Source organism: Oncorhynchus keta, chromosome 28 (assembly GCF_023373465.1).
Source record: "Oncorhynchus keta strain PuntledgeMale-10-30-2019 chromosome 28, Oket_V2, whole genome shotgun sequence".
In the NCBI taxonomy this organism is placed as follows: Eukaryota; Metazoa; Chordata; class Actinopteri; order Salmoniformes; family Salmonidae; genus Oncorhynchus; species Oncorhynchus keta.
Genome location: NC_068448.1, coordinates 13271679 through 13290810, shown reverse-complemented (window position 1 = coordinate 13290810; position 19132 = coordinate 13271679). Strand labels below are relative to the sequence as shown.

General features: G+C 42.8%; 1 protein-coding gene across 2 annotated transcripts in view; it reads right to left on the bottom strand.

The window, feature by feature from the left end:
- LOC118360666 (histone lysine demethylase PHF8-like) overlaps positions 1-18802 on the bottom strand; it is a 31995-nt gene extending 13193 nt beyond the window's left edge. The window contains exons 1-10 of one of the 2 annotated variants that reach the window (XM_052484930.1): positions 18176-18802; positions 16992-17347; positions 16803-16888; positions 12889-13018; positions 10242-10402; positions 6748-6889; positions 6209-6395; positions 2265-2427; positions 775-862; positions 89-195 (exon numbers count right to left, since the gene is read on the bottom strand). In XM_052484930.1, coding sequence (XP_052340890.1) covers positions 89-195; positions 775-862; positions 2265-2427; positions 6209-6395; positions 6748-6889; positions 10242-10402; positions 12889-13018; positions 16803-16888; positions 16992-17089 — 1162 coding nt within the window. In that variant the 5' untranslated portion in view covers positions 17090-17347; positions 18176-18802. Of the gene's footprint in view, positions 1-88; positions 196-774; positions 863-2264; positions 2428-6208; positions 6396-6747; positions 6890-10241; positions 10403-12888; positions 13019-16110; positions 16640-16802; positions 16889-16991; positions 17348-18175 lie in introns of those variants that run through there. The other variant, XM_052484929.1, reaches the window with a different exon arrangement.
- Positions 18803-19132: the final 330 nt, after the last annotated feature.

Below are 19132 nucleotides of genomic sequence, written 5' to 3'. Positions count from 1 at the left end.
TTATAAGGTTCCTGACAAACATTGCCCAAATAAATGCAGTTCAGCAGAGGTGGGAAAAAAAACAATGATTTATGATGAAGCACCTCACCTCTGAATGTGTCTAGCAGGTGCTTGCCAACATACCAACACACGGTCTCAAAGTTTGGAAACCTGAACAGGTCTGCTGTACTCAACCTCTTCTCTATTTCATATGCTCTGATTGGAAGAGAACACAGAGAGAATGGTATTAGACATTTGGTATTTAAGCAATAAGGCCCAAGGGGTGTGTGGAATATGGCCAATATACCACAACTAAGGGCTGTTCTTACACACGACCCAACGTGGAGTAATTAGAGCAGTAAAAATAAATGTTTTGGCATACCCGTGGTACACGGTCTGAAATACCACAGCTGTCAGCCAATCAGCATTTAGGACTGGAACCACCCAGTTTATAATAGAATGTATAGTAGGAATACATACTATCATTCTATTATGGTACAATGGTATTATAAATGTACATTTTAGTCATTTAGCAGACGCTCTTATCCAGAGTGAATTATAGGAGCAACAAGGGCACGTCAACAGAGCCACGTCGGCTCAGGGATTCAAACCGACAAGATACTGGCCCAACGCTCTAACCGCTAGGCTACCTGCCGCCATGTATTGCTTGAGCATTTTTCCGAATGGCATTCTAGTTTTGATGTGGAGAGAGAGGTTGCTAAGATCAGTTGAGGAAAGCGGAGTACCATAGGTGTTGTGACTGTTTTAGGTAGAGGCAGGGGTGAAGGGACTCACCGGAGCTGCATGTCAATGTTGAGGCTGTGTAGGAAATTCCCTCCGAAGGCCACACAGTCCACAGGAGTCAGCACAGCGTGGATCCATCCTGAAACACACACACAGGTACATGTGAACAACTCACACATATACAGTTAAACTATTAATTTATGCATGTACTATTCGCACATAGCGAGTTCTGACGAACTCCACCAGAAATGTACTGCATGTCAAACACAATAGCAGGCCCTTACCAGGACTGTCACCTGTACATACACTCAAAGGACAGTTTATTGGGTAGACCACCCCATTCACAAAAATGGATCACTCCTACAGAATGAGTCCCGTGGCCATGGCTTGCTATACAAAGCAGACAGGCAAGTTACTGTTTGATTGAATGTTAGAATGGGTCAAATGAGTGACTTAAGCGGCAGGGTAGCCTAGTGGTTAGAGCGTTGGACTAGTAACCGAAAGGTTGCAAGTTCAAATCCCCGAGCTGACAAAGTACAAATCGGTCATTCTGCCCCTGAACAGGCAGTTGACCCACTGTTCCTAGGCCGTCATTGAAAATAAGAATTTGTTCTTAACTGACTTGCCTAGTAAAATAAAAAGGTAAAAACATTTTTTTTTTTTTAAAAGCGACTGAGTGCGCGACATGATCATTGGTGCCAGGCACGGCAGATTCAGGATCTCCGAAACGGCCGGGCCTCCTCGGCTTTTCACGCACAACATTGTCTAGGGTTTCTCAAGAATGGTGCCACAAACAAAAAACATCCAGTCAGAGGAAGTCCTGTGGACAAAAACAACTTATTGATGAGAGGTTAAAGGAGAATGGCAAGAATCGAGCAAGTTAACAGGCGGGCCACAAACATACAACGGCGCAGTACAACGGTGGTGTGCAGAACAGCATCTCGGAACACACAACTCGTTGATCCGTGGCATGGATGAGCTATTGCAGCAGACGACCACACCAGTGGGAACACAATCACCAACACTGGACAAATAAAAAGTGGAAAAATATTGGTCTGACGAACCCCGGTTCCTGTTGAGTCATGCTGATGGCAGAGTCAGGATTTGGTGTAAGCAGCATGAGTCCATGGATGACATTGCGTCAGCATTGACAAACATCCCTGTAGGACGTTCCCATCTTGTAAAATCCATTCCCCAAATAATTCAGGCTGTTCTGGAGGCAAAGGGGGGTCCGACCCGATACTAGATGGGTGTACCTAATAGTATACTACATGGATGTACTCTACATCCCTCAAACTCAACTTTGGAACTCTAAGCCAGTTCCACTGTGTTTTCATCATTGCCCTCTAATCAAGGACTGATTTAGACCTGAGAAACTTCTGAAAACACCGAATACATGTTGGGATGAAGAGCGAGGGCGAATACCTGTTGGGATGAAGAGCGAGGGCGAATACCTGTTGGGATGAAGAGCGAGGGCGAATACCTGTTGGGATGAAGAGCGAGGGCGAATACCTGTTGGGATGAAGAGCGTGGGCGAATACCTGTTGGGATGAAGAGCGTGTTTCCTTGTTTGACGGAACACTTGTAGCACATGTCCACCTGGTCCCCGAAAAACATCTCGTTCTGATTGGACGAGGAGCTCCAGCGCTCAAACAGGGCCAGGTTGGCCGGCATGGGGGAGATCAGGTAGAAGATCTTCTCACCCTGAGAGAAAGACAGACATTTATCCAACAGTGCTTATTAAATCAACCTTTCAGTTGATCAACATTTTATTCCACATGAACGTAAGCTTTGCATGCTGATCAGACTGGCCATGTTGCGTGCGCGATAGTTGCAAAATAAAATGTACACATACATTTGCTATAATAATTTCATCCAAACTGCTCGCGGGTGTCTGCATAGCCTGGCACTAACATAGAACTTGGTTCCATTTCAGACGCTTGATGTGCTGCAAGTCCCGCCTCTCCCATCTACTCATACCCACGGTGGTGATTGAAAGATCCACACTCCAGTTGGTGGCGGTAATGCACATTAAAGTAGGTTGCCAACTGCCATATAAAATCCACAGAAGAAGGATGAACTTATCAATGAAAACAAACTAAAAATGAACTAGGTTTCCGCTTTTTATCGGAGTAGAGAACACATGATTTTGTATGACTCAACATGGATGAAACTTCTACAAATTTCCAGCTAAAAAAAAGACCATATGCAATCCAAGTGAAATAACAACCCAATGTTTATCTCCAAAGACAAATGTGTTAGCAACAACAAGCAAGCTAAATGTCCATGTGTTTCGACCTGTCCCCAAATTAATATAGCTGGTTAACAGTTGGTTTTGGTATTTTAACACGTCTGGTACAGATTGACAAAATCACCATGCAGACTAGAGGTCGACCGATTAATCGGAATGGCCGATTAATTAGGGCCGATTTCAAGTTCATAACAAATCGGAAATCTGTATTTTTGGACACAGTTATCTTTTTCTTTTTACACCTTGATTTAATCTTTATTTTACCAGGCAAGTCAGTTAAGAACACATTCTTCGTTTCAATGACGGCCTAGGAACGGTGGGTTAACTGCCTTGTTCAGGGGCAAAATGACAGATGTTTACCTTGTCAGCTCAGGGATTCAATCTTGCAACCTTACAGTTAACTAGTCCAACGCTCTAACCACCTGATTACATTGCACTCCACGAGGAGACTTCCTGTTATGTGAATGCAGTAAGAAGCCAAGGTAAGTTGCTAGCTAGCATTAAACTTATCTTAATCACTAGTTATAACTACATATGGTTGATGATATTAATAGTTTATCTAGCGTGTTCTGCGTTGCATATAATCGATGCGGTGCGTATTCGCGAAAAAGAACTGTCTTGCGCCAACGTGAACCAAACCATAAACACCAATGCCTTTCTTTAAAATCAATACACAGACAGATGTATATATTTTCAAACCTGCATATTTAGCTAAAAGAAATCCAGGTTAGCAGGCAATATTAACCAGGTGAAATTGTGTCACTTCTCTTGCGTTCATTGCACGCAGAGTCAGTGTATATGCAACAGTTTGGGCTGCCTAATTTGCCAGAATTGTACGTAATTATGACATTAATTGCACAACCTTCAATGTTACAGGAATATTTAGACTTATGGATGCCATCCGTTAGATAAAATACGGAACGGTTTCCGTATTTCACTGAAAGAATAAACGTCTTGTTTTCGAGATGATAGTGTCGACCATATTAATGACCAAAGGCTCCTATTTCTGTGTGTTATTATGTTATAATTAAGTCTATGATTTGATAGAGCAGTCTGACTGAGCGATGGTAGACACCAGCAGGCTCGTAAGCATTCATTCAAACAGCACTTTGGTGCGTTTTGCCAGCAGCCTGTCGCTGTGCTTCAAGCGGTTTATGACTTCAAGCCCATCAACTCCCGAGATTAGGCTGGTGTAACCGATGTGAAATGGCTAGCTAGTTACCGGGGTGCGCGCCAATAGTGTTTCAAACGTCACTCAGACTTAGAGTGGTTGTTCCCCTTGCTCTGCAAGGGCCGCGGCTTTTGTGGAGTGATGGGTAACGCTGCTTCGAGTGTGGCTGTTGTCAATGTGTTCCTGGTTCGAGCCCAGGTAGGGGCGAGGAGAGGGATGGAAGCTATACTGTTACACCGGTAATACTAAAGTGCCTATAAGAACATCCAATAGTCAAAAGGTATATGAAATAGAAATCGAAGAGAGAAATTATCCTATAATAATTTATTTGAGGCTAAATTGATTTTATTGATATATTATATGAAGTTAAAATAAGTGTTCATTCCGTATTGTTGTAATTGCCATTATTACAAATGCATTAAAAAAATTAAATCAATTTTTATAAAATCGGCATCTGCTTTTTGGTCCTCCAATAGTCAGTATCGGCGTTGAAAATTCATAAATCGGTCGACGTCTAATGCAGACCCATGCACAGAGCCTGTCTAGCCAGCATGTTAGCAGCAGAGCTCATTTTCATCCATCAGGCAGACACAGCACATACAATTATGAACAATGTAAAGGCAGTAATGGATAAAATACATTTAAATGTTAAATCTCCCATAACACCTCTATATAGTGAGTATGCCAAACATTAGGAACACCTTCCTAATATTGAGTTGCAACCCCAAGGCTGTTAGATACTTAGAAAGATATAAAGATACCACAACTAGGAAGATAAGAAAACCAATAGAACAGGAGTGAAATGACATGAGCATAGCCTTGGGAAGTAGGGGTGGCTGAGGGTTCTGAAAAATCAGAATGAAAAGTTTTGGGGGGGGAAAACATTTCACAAAAGTAGTGCAGTGGGCCTTTACTAGTCAGGCACTAGGGCTGCAGAATCAAGTGCATCTACCGTCAACAGCTCCAAACAAATAGGAAGACAAGGCATTATTGTTGGGTTTTTCACAGAAATGTTTGGCGATCAACTAGGAATGGCTTGGAGATCAACCGGTAGGGGACCACTAGTTTAGAGAGTGATTAGAGGAACAATAGAGTGCAGAGTCCCAGGCCATTAGCAGGTTTGGTAGGCTACAAATCAGATCCCTTCATTTTCACAGTTTTGGATTGGGATTATCTTGACCAACAGTCAGAGAATTTGACTGCGGCCATGACTCGTGACTGCCGGTGTGGCGGCAATACGGTCACTGCAACTGTCCTACGCCTGGCATCTACTAACCATAACTTTTCAAAAGGCACTTAAATGTTTTTGTCTTGCCCATTCATCCTCTGAATGGCACACATACACAATTCATGTCTCAATTGCCTCAAGGCTTAAGCCTTCTTTAACCCGTCTCCTCCCCTTCATCATCTATACTGATTGAAGTAGATTTAACAAGTACCATCATTAAGGGATCATGGCTTTCACCTGGTCAGTCTCATGAAAAGAGCAGGTATTTTTAATGTTTTGTATTTGTTATTTCACCTTTATTTAACCAGGTAGGCTCGTTGAGAACAAGTTCTCATTTGCAACTGCGACCTGACCAAGATAAAGCAAAGCAGTTTGACACATACAACACAGAGTTACGCATGGAATAAACAAACATGCAATCAATAATACAGTAGAAAAATCTATACACAGCATGTGCAAATAAGGTAGGATAAGAGAGGTAAAGGCAATAAATAGGCCATGGTGGCAGAGTAATTAAAATATAGCAATTAAACACTGGACTGGTAGGATGTGCAGAAGATGAATGTGCAAGTTGAGATACTGGGGTGCAAAGGAACAAGATATAACAGAATGGGGATGAGGTAGATTGGATGGGCTATTTACAGATGAGCTATGTACAGGTGCAGTGATCTGTGAGCTGCTCTGACAGCTGGTGCTTAAAGCTAGTGAGGGAGGTAAGAGTCTCACTGTATAACTATCCAATTGTGCATGTCAGCACAGCATGAAGATTGTGAAAAGGGACAGTTGGCACTACGCAATCTGGCCCCCAATTGTCCCATAACGGCGCTCTTCTTACCCGTAGTACATGGTACCAGACAGAGGTGCCTCCGAAGTCGATGTGGAAATCTGTGTAGCTGTCCTTGACCCCCATGAGGCAGTACTTCTGGACGTTGGGCCGCTCAAACACTGACTCCTCAGGCCACAGGTTCTCTACCCACGATAGCTTCCTCACTATCTTTGGAGTCTCCACCAGATTAGACAGCCTGGTACAGAACATTGACATTTTGTTTATTTAAAACACCAGATTTTACAACATAATTAAAATATTTTCTGCAGAAACAATTATTATGCCAAGTAATTTCTTACACTCTCAGTATGGCTCTGGAAAAATTGAACTTTTAATCAACCAACTGATGTACTGGTGACAAGGAAGACCCCTAGAAAGCAATACTAACCAATGAGTGGACCGGAAGACCCCTAAAGACCAATACCAACCATTGAGTGGACCAGAAGACCCCTAAAGACCAATACCAACCAATGAGTGGACCAGAAGACCCCTAAAGACCAATACCAACCAATGAGTGGATCGAAGTGACCTAAGAACAAGCAGTGTACCTGGTCTCAGAGAACTCCAGGCTGATGACATTGAGGACCCGGTCTCTGTTGGGGCTGTTGTAGTACTCCACAAAGTCCCCTAGACACATCTTCAGGTCAGCTTGGCGAGACACGTCAATCACATCAATCACCCTGTCTGGACCTACAGACAACACGCAATCAACACAATCACGTCTTGCTGCTCCCCAGACTTTATTATCCTATAGTGATCAGGGCTGTTACGGTGAGCGTATTACCGCCACACCAGCGGTCACGAGTCATGGTGGCAGTCAAATTCAACGTGACCGTTTAGTCACGGTAATTAGGCTTCTCCAAGGTCTGACGCTAAACACGTGTATGTGACCAATACATTTGATTTCATGCTGCTGATGGTCATTAGAAGCCTACCAAACTTTCTAACTGCCTGGTACTCAGTACTCAATTGTCCCTCTAATCACTCTGACATCAATGCAAATGTAATTCAAAATCTAAATCAAACACTTAATGAGAGCCCATGAGCTCATGTTGCGCAACATTTCTATAGGCTATGGAATTATGTGCAAAAACAGAATGATGGCCTCTAGAAATCTGATGGCATCCTCTTTTTAATATAGGCTAGGCCTACTTTATATATATATTTCTCAATTTTCCTAATATTAAGCACATTGCTCTCTTTACAACAGGAGTATAGCCTACCTGGCTGGCATGAAAATGAACCATGAGAAAAGCGTCCTCCATTCGCGATTTAAGTGCATAGATTACATTACATTTTTTTCTGCTGCCCCGGTTTTGATACAGGTGCATGATAATGTCCATTCTTAATCAAAACACATTTCACACATATATTACTTAGTATATGTAAAGACACAGTTAAATCGAGAATAGTCTGAAGGGTGACACTATTAGCCTATCACTGAATGATGCCCAGCTTGTGTGCAGTAAAGCAAGAAACTCATGCCTTTTTTTTATGACTTTTTCAAATCATAGTATCACACCTCATGTAGTCTAGCCCATAGACCTATATGTTTTAATAAGGTTAGTATCACACCTCATGTAGTCTAGCCCATAGGCCTATATGTTTTAATAAGGTTAGTATCACACCTCATGTAGCCTAGCCCATAGGCCTATATGTTTTAATATGGTTAGCATCATACCTCATGTAGTCTAGCCCACAGGCCTATATGTTTTAATAAGGTTAGTATCACACCTCATGTAGTCTAGCCCATAGGCCTATATGTTTTAATAAGGTTAACATCACAACTAAAGTGGCCAAATAACTTCTCAAAATGAAGCACATTAATTAGCTTTTCAACAGGTGTAGAGCCTAACTAGCATATATACGCAGCGCGTGAGTTTCTAGTTTGGGGAAGATAATTTTCACCATAAAAATGCACCTTTCTAATAAAATCATTATATGCATAATGGTATTTGCGGTCACGTTTGAGTTATCCCGCTAATGGAACATTAACACTTATAGCCTACTGCCATGTGCGCATTGCTGCGCTTACAATGTGAAGAAATAGCCTATTAGTTTATCAACACTAGGTTACATACTCTGATAACCTACACTGAGTACCAGCTAAAACATTCTGGTCTGTTGTGTTAGCCTCATTGCTTAAAAAAGTTTGTTTGATGGTAGTGGTTGCATTGATTTGGGATCTATCACATCGCACAACTGTTCCAGACCATATCTGGAATATTTATTTCTCGCACAGAATAGGTCGACTTTTGTACTTTGGGGGATAGTAGATTGACATAGGCTAGTGCTTTGCTGTTCGTTAGGCCTACTCATCTTGCTGGCTCACGAAAAGTATTTGTGGACAGTTTTTCCAATATCTTCAATATGCGCTTCGGAATGGGATGCGCGCAGTTGCGTCCCTGATGTGTCCGTCTTCACTTGTAGCCTGTGAGAAAAGACCCAATGACGTGACGGAGAGACATTTGGGGCGGCAGGGTAGCCTAGTGGCTAGAGTGTTGGTCTATTAACCGGAAGGTTGCAAGTTCAAACCCCCGAGCTGACAAGGTACAAATCTGCCGGTCTGCCCCTGAACAGGCAGTTAACCCACTGTTCCTAGGCCGTCATTGAAAATATGTTCTTAACTGACTTGCCTAGTTAAATGAAGGTAAAATTGAAAAGATAAAAATACAATTTGAGTGAGGTGCTCTGGATCATGCAGCTGGGAGAAGGGAAGTATAATTATTATATTCAGCCCAGGGCACAATGGCCACTGTCCTCAAAAGGCATGGATTAGGGGGCATTACAGCCACACAGGGAGGATGCCGCCGGGAAATTCAAGGAATTATCAAATACTTGTCAAATTGTGAATGAGAGACTGATGAAGTATGTACAGCCTATGCAAAGAGCAGAGCTCATGCGCCTTTTTCAAATCATCATTAGAGTTGCATTATACAGCCTTATTTAGATGTTTAATACATTCTATTAAGCCCAACATTTGTATCACAACTAAAGTTACATAAATAACCACTCAACACAGATTAGTGTGCACTCAGAATTTGTTTGGAGAAAATATCCTTTCTATTTTATTCAGCTATGTTCAATTGTATTCTTCATACTATAACATAAAATAATGCCATGGAATTCTAAACAAAGCTTGTCTGCTAAATGATCTAGTGTTGCCCACAGCCATATGGCATAGAGAGATCAGGGCCTAACATAAGGACAACGCATTGTATTCTATTCTTTACTTCTGAAATAGACTATATTTTCTTCATATCATGTTTCTTTAGTCTAAAATAAATAATGGCTTTAACGTGATGTGTAGGCTATATAACATGGATGTATTAGACTGTTTTAAATGTAGATGTTCCAAAGGTCTGCATCAGTAGCTTGTAGGCTGTGTGTGAAAGCCAGGAGAAGCTAAATATGTTTACGTTAATTAACGGTCAACTACCGTGAGACCTGCAGTTATTTTCTTGACAATCACCAGCTAAAGAAATGTCATGACTGCCACAGCCCTAACCATGATCATATACAACTTCAACAAAAAAGTGTTGCGGGAGATAAGACATTAAGTTACTCTGATAACCTACACTAGGTCACAGCTCCTATGGTAATGAAATGTCATTGAGATGTGACTAGTTGAAGAGCAGGTGTACTGTGGGAGGTTTACATTGACATTTCAATCATTAAGCAGATGCTATTATCCAGGGTAACTTCTAGTCAGTGCATGGGTCGGCAGGTAGTCTAGTGGTAACCGAAAGGTTGCAAGATCGAATCCCCGAGTTGACAAGGTAAAAATCTGTCGTTCTGCCCCTGAACAAGGCAGTTAACCCAATGTTCCTAAGCAGTCATTGAAGATAAGAATTTGTTGTTAACTGACTTAACTAGTTAAATAAAGGTAAAATAAATAATGTATAAATGCAACTAATGTAGGTAAAGGTACCATAGCAGAGAATATAACACATTTTTCTATTTAATTATGTTGGTAAAAACCACCACATATCAAACTAATGGCATGTAAAACCAAAAGGGCCCTAAAAACAGGGAGGATTACCAATATAGTGCTCTACGTCATTGACTCCGAAGTTCCCTGGGGGAAGGCTCATGCCCAAGCCGTCCCTCCTGAGGACCATCACGGGAACACTGAAGGAACGCTCCTCCAGGAACTCCACAGTCAGCTGGGCCCCCGACGGCTTCAACAGCACCTCGTCAGCACTGAACAAAACACAGATTGGGAGAGCGTGAGGGACATATAGAAATTGAATAACTAGAATAGGCAAACACCGCTAGTCTAAGTACCAATCTATTTAGCTAACATTCCACTCCTTGCCAGTGCAAAAGAGACTGGCCTTTCAGGAATCTCAACGTTTAATATGCACTGGATTTTACAGCGAAGTTGCTCATTGCTTGTTGGCAATAACATGAATATTTTCCATGACAACATGTGTTGCCTCAAATTGAATTAGTGTTTATAACGAAGTAAAAAACAAATATTTAGCTGTTAGATGGGCAAGTTGAAATGAGGAAGCTTAAAAAAGCAAAAAAAAACAAGATGTTTGTGGTTGGAATTGCAGTATGTATTTAGTTTGATAATTTAGATGTGAACAACCAGATAGCAATGTGTTCTGTAGAGAAAAAAGTTCCAATATTTGCATAAATCGGTATGATTGGAGGATAGCCGTTTGGGTTATCGAATCAGGATGAATTCCTCAGTTCTCCTCGAGCTCATTAATGATGGAATATTCATATATGAAGTTGACAAAGGCCAGTCTCGTTGGCACATGAGTACAGTGAGTGGATTAGCTAAAGAAACTGGTATTGCCACAACAACAAGCAAGCTAAATGTCCATGTGTTTCGATCGGTCCCCAAATTAATATAGTTGGTTAACAGTTGGTTTTGGTATTTTAACTTTTATATAATGAACGCGTCTGGTGCGGATGGACAAAATCAACATGCGCACAATTTGACAGTAAACTCAATGTGGATGTCATGGTATTATGATGCAAAATTCTACACACATCAAGTGTGTTTTATGTTTCCGTCTTCGGAACATTGCCACATTAGACCTATGACGTCACAGCCTGAAGCTGAGCAACTCATCCATGCCTTCATCTCATCCCGTCTGGATTATCATAACGCTGTTTGTTGGCGCATCTGCCAAGTGCCCAAGGCTACAATATGTCCAGAACTGTGCTGCACGTTTCCTACCCACACCTCCACTGGCTCCTCATATGCTCACGCGTTGACTTTAAAATTCTGGTTCACACCAAACAAGCTATCCACAACTCTGGACCCAAGTACCTGCCTGACCTCATCCTACCCTCCTGCCCCACACACACCCTTCATTCATCCAGGTCCATCTCCCTTCAGCAGCCTCACAGCAGACTGGACACTGAACACACACGCAATAGCGCCTCTTCAACCTCAGGAGGCTGAAAAAATGGAGCTCGTCACCAAAAACACTCACTAACTTTTACAGATGCACAATTGAGAGCATCCTGTTGGGCTGTATTACCGCCTGGTACGGCGACTGCACCGCCCACAATCGCAGGGCTCTCCAGAGGGTGGTGTGGTCTGCACAACGCATCACCGGGGCAAACTACCTGCCCTCCAGGACACCGACAACACCCGGTGTCACAGGAAAGCAAAAAAGATCAAGGACAATAACCACCCGAGCCACTGCCTGTTCACCCCGCTATCATCCAGAAGGCGAGGTCAGTACAGGTGCATCAAAGCAGGGACAGAGAGATAGAAAAACAGCTTCTATGTCAATGTCATCAGATTGTTAAACAGCCACCAGTAGCACAGAGAAGCGGCTGCCTACCTACAGACATATCATTGGCCACTTTAATAAATGGAACACTAGTCACTTCAATAATGCCACTTCAAGAATGTTTACATATCTTACATTGCTCATCTCGTATGTATATAACATATCCTTCACTATCTATTATTTTCTATCTATTGCATCTTAGCCGCTCTGTCACTGCTCATCCATATATTTTACATTTATATATTCTTATCTCATTCCTTTAGTAGATTGTGTATTAGGTTATGTTGTGGAATTTGATATGGATGACAGGGCTTTCAGTTGTGTGACTCTGGCTGTGGAACACACTTCCAGTGACTATCAGGGCTGCAGAGTTTCTGGCATGGTTTAAGGCACAGTTAAAAACAGAGCTTTATAGAAAATGACTATTTTATATGTTATTTTCTTCAGAGCCTCAGGTGTGAGAAAAGCACTTTACAAATGAAATGTCTTATTATTACTTCAACGGAGGGAACCAGGGCAGAACTGTAGAGCTAGAAATAATTAGTGTCACTCCACAATGATACATTAACTGAATACAAAATCCAGATTTAAAAGGCCATATTCTGGACCACTCGGATAGAGTTGAGACACTATACTGTATGTCAAATAAAATTAAAATGTTATTGATCACATGCGCCAAATACAACAGGTGTAGACTTTACATTGAAATGTTTACTAACGAGCCCATTCCCAACACTGCAGAGTTAAAAAGTAAGACAAATATATGTACGCAAGCAGAAGCTTAACGCTTGAATTCATTTAGGTGTCAGATTGGGTTCTTCCTCTGGGAGGGGGTGATTATAGGTAAATGTAAATAGTAGATATAAAGACAGTGTGGAAGAGAATGAACATGTACTGTATAGACATAATGCAATATGGTAGGTTTACCTTGGGAAGGTGCGGCTACGTAGCTCACTGACAAACTGTGGAGTGCCAGTCTTTACCGGTCGACCAGAAGTGGCTCTTCCTCCAGTGGCTCCAGCATCAGCCTGCTTGGTTCCTCCACGCCGCTTTCTCACTGCAGAACATAAAGGGGACAACAACAGATTGGGATGACAACCAGAACCACACTACTAAAGGCAGACCAGAAGGCCAAAGACTCAGAGGAATTGGCATGTGTATTGGCATGTGCATTCCTGTAGAGCTGGGTTTACTAAATCAAATCAAATTTTATTTGTCTCATACACATGGTTAGCAGATGTTAATGCGAGTGTAGCGAAATGCTTGTGCTTCTAGTTCCGACAATGCAGTAATAACCAACAAGTATTCTAACTAACAATTCCAAAACTACTGTCTTATACACAGTGTAAGGGGATAAAGAATATGTACATAAAGATATATGAATGAGTGATGGTACAGAGCAGCATAGGCAAGATACAGTAGATGGTATCGAGTACAGTATATACATATGAGATGAGTATGTAAACAAAGTGGCATAGTTAAAGTGGCTAGTGATACATGTATTACATAAGGATGCAGTAGATGATATAGAGTACAGTATATACGTATGCATATGAGATGAATAATGTAGGGTATGTAACATTATATTAGGTAGCATATTAGGTAGCATTGTAAATGTTAAATGACATTAAATGTAGCATTGTTTAAAGTGGCTAGTGATATATTTTACATCATTTCTCATCAATTCCCATTATTAAAGTGGCTGGAGTTGAGTCAGTGTCAGCGTGTTGGTAGCAGCCACTCAATGTTAGTGGTGGCTGTTTAACAGTCTGATGGCCTTGAGATAGAAACTGTTTTTCAGTCTCTCGGTCCCAGCTTTGATGCACCTGTACTGACCTCGCCTTCTGGATGATAGCGGGGTGAACAGGCAGTGGCTCGGGTGGTTGTTGTCCTTGATGATCTTTATGGCCTTCCTGTAACATCGGGTGGTGTAGGTGTCCTGGAGGGCAGGTAGTTTGCCCCCGGTGATGCGTTGTGCAGACCTCACTACCCTCTGGAGAGCCTTACGGTTGTGGGCGGAGCAGTTGCCGTACCAGGCGGTGATACAGCCCGCCAGGATGCTCTCGATTGTGCATCTGTAGAAGTTTGTGAGTGCTTTTGGTGAAAAGCCGAATTTCTTCAGCCTCCTGAGGTTGAAGAGGCGCTGCTGCGCCTTCTTCACAATGCTGTCTGTGTGAGTGGACCAATTAAGTTTGTCTGTGATGTGTATGCCGAGGAACTTAAAACTTGCTACCCTCTCCACTACTGTTCCATCGATATGGATAGGGGGGTGTTCCCTCTGCTGTTTCCTGAAGTCCACAATCATCTCCTTAGTTTTGTTGACGTTGAGTGTGAGGTTATTTTCCTGACACCACACTCCGAGGGCCCTCACCTCCTCGTCGTTGTTGGTAATCAAGCCTACCATTGTTGTCGTCCGCAAACTTTATGATTGAGTTGGAGGCGTGCGTGGCCACGCAGTCGTGGGTGAACAGGGAGTACAGGAGAGGGCTCAGACCGCACCCTTGTGGGGCCGCAGTGTTGAGGATCAGCGGGGTGGAGATGTTGTTGCCTACCCTCACCACCTGGGGGCGGCCCGTCAGAAGTGCAGTACCCAGTTGCACAGGGCGGGGTCGAGACCCAGGGTCTCGATCTTGATGACGAGCTTGGAGGGTACTATGGTGTTAAATGCCGAGCTGTAGTCGATGAACAGCATTCTCACGTAGGTATTCCTCTTGTCCAGATGGGTTAGGGCAGTGTGCAGTGTGGTTGAGATTGCATCGTCTGTGGACCTATTTGGGCGGTAAGCAAATTGGAGTGGGTCTAGGGTGTCAGGTAGGATGGAGGTGATATGGTCCTTGACTAGTCTCTCAAAGCACATCATGATGACGGAAGTGAGTGCTACGGGGCGGTAGTAGTTTAGCTCAGTTACCTTCGCTTTCTTGGGAACAGGAACAATGGTGGCCCTCTTGAAGCATGTGGGAACAGCAGACTGGTATAGGGATTGATTGAATATGTCCGTAAACACACCGGCCAGCTGGTCTGCGCATGCTCTGAGGGCGCAGCTGGGGATGCCGTCTGGGCCTGCAGCCTTGCGAGGGTTAACACGTTTAAATGTCTTACTCACCTCGGCTGCAGTGAAGGAGAGTACGTATGTTTTCGTTGCAGGCCGTGTCAGTGGCACTGTATTGTCCTCAAAGCGGGCAAAAAAGTTTAGTCTGCCTGGGAGCAAGACATCCTGGTCCGTGACTGGGCTGGTTTTCTTCTTGTAGTCCGTGATTGACTGTAGACCCTGCCACATGCCTTTTGTGTCTGAGCCGTTGAATTGAGATTCTACTTTGTCTCTGTACTGACGCTTAGCTTGTTTGATAGCCTTGCGGAGGGAATAGCTGCACTGTTTGTATTCGGTCATGTTACCAGTCACCTTGCCCTGATTAAAAGCAGTGGTTCGCGCTTTCAGTTTCACGCGAATGCTGCCATCAATCCACGGTTTCTGGTTAGGGAATGTTTTAATCGTTGCTATGGGAACGACATATTCAAAGCACGTTCTAATGAACTCGCACACCGAATCAGCGTATTCGTCAATGCTGTTATCTGACGCAATACGAAACATATCCCAGTCCACGTGATGGAAGCAGTCTTGGAGTGTGGAGTCAGCTTGGTCGGGCCAGATTTGGACAGACCTCAGCGTGGGAGCTTCTTTTTTTAGTTTGTCTGTAGGCAGGGATCAACAAAATGGAGTCGTGGTCAGCTTTTCCGAAAGGAGGGCGGGGCAGGGCCTTGTATGCGTCGCGGAAGTTAGAGTAACAATGATCCAAGGTTTTTCCACCCATGGTTGTGCAATCGATATGCTGATAAAATTTAGGGAGTCTTGTTTTCAGATTAGCCTTGTTAAAATCCCCAGCTACAATGAATGCAGCCTCCGGATAAATGGATTCCAGTTTGCAAAGAGTCAAATAAAGTTTGTTCAGAGCCATTGATGTGTCTGCTTGGGGGGGATATATATGGCTGTGATTATAATCGAAGAGAATTCTCTTGGTAGATAATGTGGTCGACATTTGATTGTGAGGAATTCTAAATCGGGTGAACAGAAGGATTTGAGTTCCTGTATGTTTCTTTCATCACACCATGTCTCGTTAGCCATAAGGAATACGCCCCCGCCCCTCTTCTTACCAGAAAGATGTTTGTTTCTGTCGGCGCGATGCGTGGAGAAACCCGCTGGCTGCACCGCCTCCGATAGAGTCTCTCCAGTGAGCCATGTTTCCGTGAAGCAAAGAACGTTACAGTCTCTGATCTCCCTCTGGAATGCTACCCTTGCTCGGATTTCATCAACCTTGTTGTCAAGAGACTGGACATTGGCGAGAAGAATGCTAGGGAGTGGTGCACGATGTGCCCATCTCCGGAGTCTGACCAGAAGACCGCCTCGTTTCCCTCTTTTTCTGAGTCGTTTTTTTGGGTCACCGCATGGGATCCATTCCGTTGTCCTGTTTGAAAGGCAGAACACAGGATCCGCGTCGCGAAAATCATATTCTTGGTCGTACTGATGGTGAGTTGACGCTGATCTTATATTCAGTAGTTCTTCTCGACTGTATGTAATGAAACCTAAGATGACCTGGGGTACTAATGTAAGAAATAACACGTAAAAAAAACTGCATAGTTTCCTAGGAATGCGAAGCGAGGCGGCCATCTCTGTCGGCGCCGGAAGTAATACTAAACCTCTCCTTGAGTACCCCCCAGCCATTCCACATATTAAAAGTATGCAGAACTAGCACACCTGATGCAATAGATTCAAACAGGTCTGAAATGCATGTAAAATATAACAAGACAGCCTGGAAATCAAATTGAAAGTGACTAGAGGGACTTACTGACAGAGGGCCCATGGGTGACCTGACAGTTGGGGCAGTGGTACAGGTCAATCTCTGCTGCTTTGTCTTCCTCCACTCCAACACAACTAAACAAAAAAACAATGTACACAATAAACAAAACCAATTTACTCAACTAGCCTACTGTAAAAAGTTGGAAATTAGTAAAGATGACACTGAAATATAACTTACCTTCCATGGAACCAGTCTTGACAGATGTCACACTCGATCATGAAGCGTGTGACATCATAGGGTAGGCGACACAGGCAGTATACTGGAACCGACGCCATACTGGGAGTGTATGGGAACTAGCACTGCTCTGTGTCTGACTGACAGTTAGACCTAAATCTACTGAGAATGGGACAGCACTACACGTGATAGTCTAATTTGGAAATACGTTAGGGTTGCATTGAGTGCTTAATATATATAGTTAAAAAGGTGAGGGTACTGAAGCAGCACAGGGCAGTGCCAGTAACAGGTTAACGGTTGTCTCACTTCACTGGGACTAGGTGCCTGTCACACTCACTGTACAGGCCATGGTCAGGAACCTGTTGAACGGGTAGAAAAGAGAGCACAAACGTATCTGTTAAAAACGTATACAGGGATTTGGGTGTTAGGATAAGGGTAAGATATATAGGCTAGTCTTACTAACAGAAAGTTTCTCGTAAGTTAGCTACTAACGTTATACCTAGCTTGCTAGCAGTGAGTCGACTAGCAAGCTAGCCCCCGATTAGCTAAATATAGCTAGCTAACAAGATGCATATTAAACAATATTGCTACAAAAGTTGGCTAAATAATAATAACATGGCGTATGGGGAGGGGTAGGCCTTGCAAACTGACAGCTTTCACATCTTTAAAAAAAAAATCAGACAAACATCATTATTGGCTAAGTAACGTTAGCTTGCTAGTACTAGGTAGGAAAATAACATTAGCTAGCAGCTTAACTACATAACGTTACGTAAAGATTGCACCCTGGCTAACAATAATGGCTTAAGTAACTTAGCTAGCTATGTAAACTAATGTTAGCTAACAAACGAAAAGTACAGTTAATTTAACGTTACCGATGGCTAGCAGGCTGGTAATCATTTGTATTGAATGAGTAGCTATATTTTAGTTAGTTGCAATTCAAGACAACACATTTCAGTATTTGGCTACTATAACTGCTGTTTTTTCACTAACTTAGCTGCTAGCAGAAAAATGCTAGCCACCGTTGGCTAACGTATGCAACGCGATAGCTAATCATCGGATAGATCTGTATTAATCTATATAGTTTAATATCTAGTATTTCATATGTGTTCATGACAACAGCTAAACGTATTGGAGTAGCTGTATGTAAGTTTCACGTTCAGAAAAATCGGTCTGAAATCATTTCTTACCGGGATTTGAATTGTCTGGCTGCTGCAGAGGCCGCCGGCCAAGCATTCGAAATCGGTTAAAATCCGTACGAAAGGCCGAGGATCGATGAGGCCTTATTATGCAGCGAAAAGTATTTTTAAAATTCCGTTACTGCATAGGATTTTAATGCCACAAATTATGTCCAGGTGTGTAGTTTGTCACCAAATATATATTGCAGGGTTTGAATAGATTAAAATTCAACTACATGAGCAATAAACAACTAAAACATAAAGACATTTGTGATGGAGCAACGGCATTTCAAATCACTCGCAAAGAGACAGTCTGCAGTTGAAATAACAATAACGTTGCGCTAGTAGCGGGCCTTCAAATGTAGGCAGAGAGGAAGAGGCGAAGCGAGCGGCATAACTGGTCCCGAAAACTGTCTACTCCAGCAGGTGGCGTTTTTTCGCGAACTGGGCGATGCATTTTTGTATGGAGGTCAATGAGTGAGTCTCGAATTTGGTTAACAAAAAATGTAATGGCTTATTTGCTACGTGTGGCTTATTTAATTGAATATAAGTTTCGTAATGATTAGGTTGTTATGAGTGTATCGATATAAGTAGGATATGTGATATCCCGGCAACTTTGAGAAAAAACACATTTCGGAGTTGGTCCTGGTTGTCACTAGTTACCACAGCCACAAAGTAAAACCCCGCCTACTTCCACAATGTATCCTCTTAAACCTTAACCACACTGCTAACTTTATGGCTAACCCTAATCTTAAATTAAGACCAAAAGGCACATTTTTGTTTTCATGGATTCTTACGATATAGCCCATTTTGACTTTGTGCTTGTGGTAACTAGTGGACACCGTTATGCCTGTTGTTCACACGCGTATCTGCCCTGTCATTGGCTGGAATAGTCCCACCTGACCTTACCTCCTCCCAAATGCCTTCCATTTTTGAAGACATTTATTTTCATTGTTGGAGCCGCCTCTA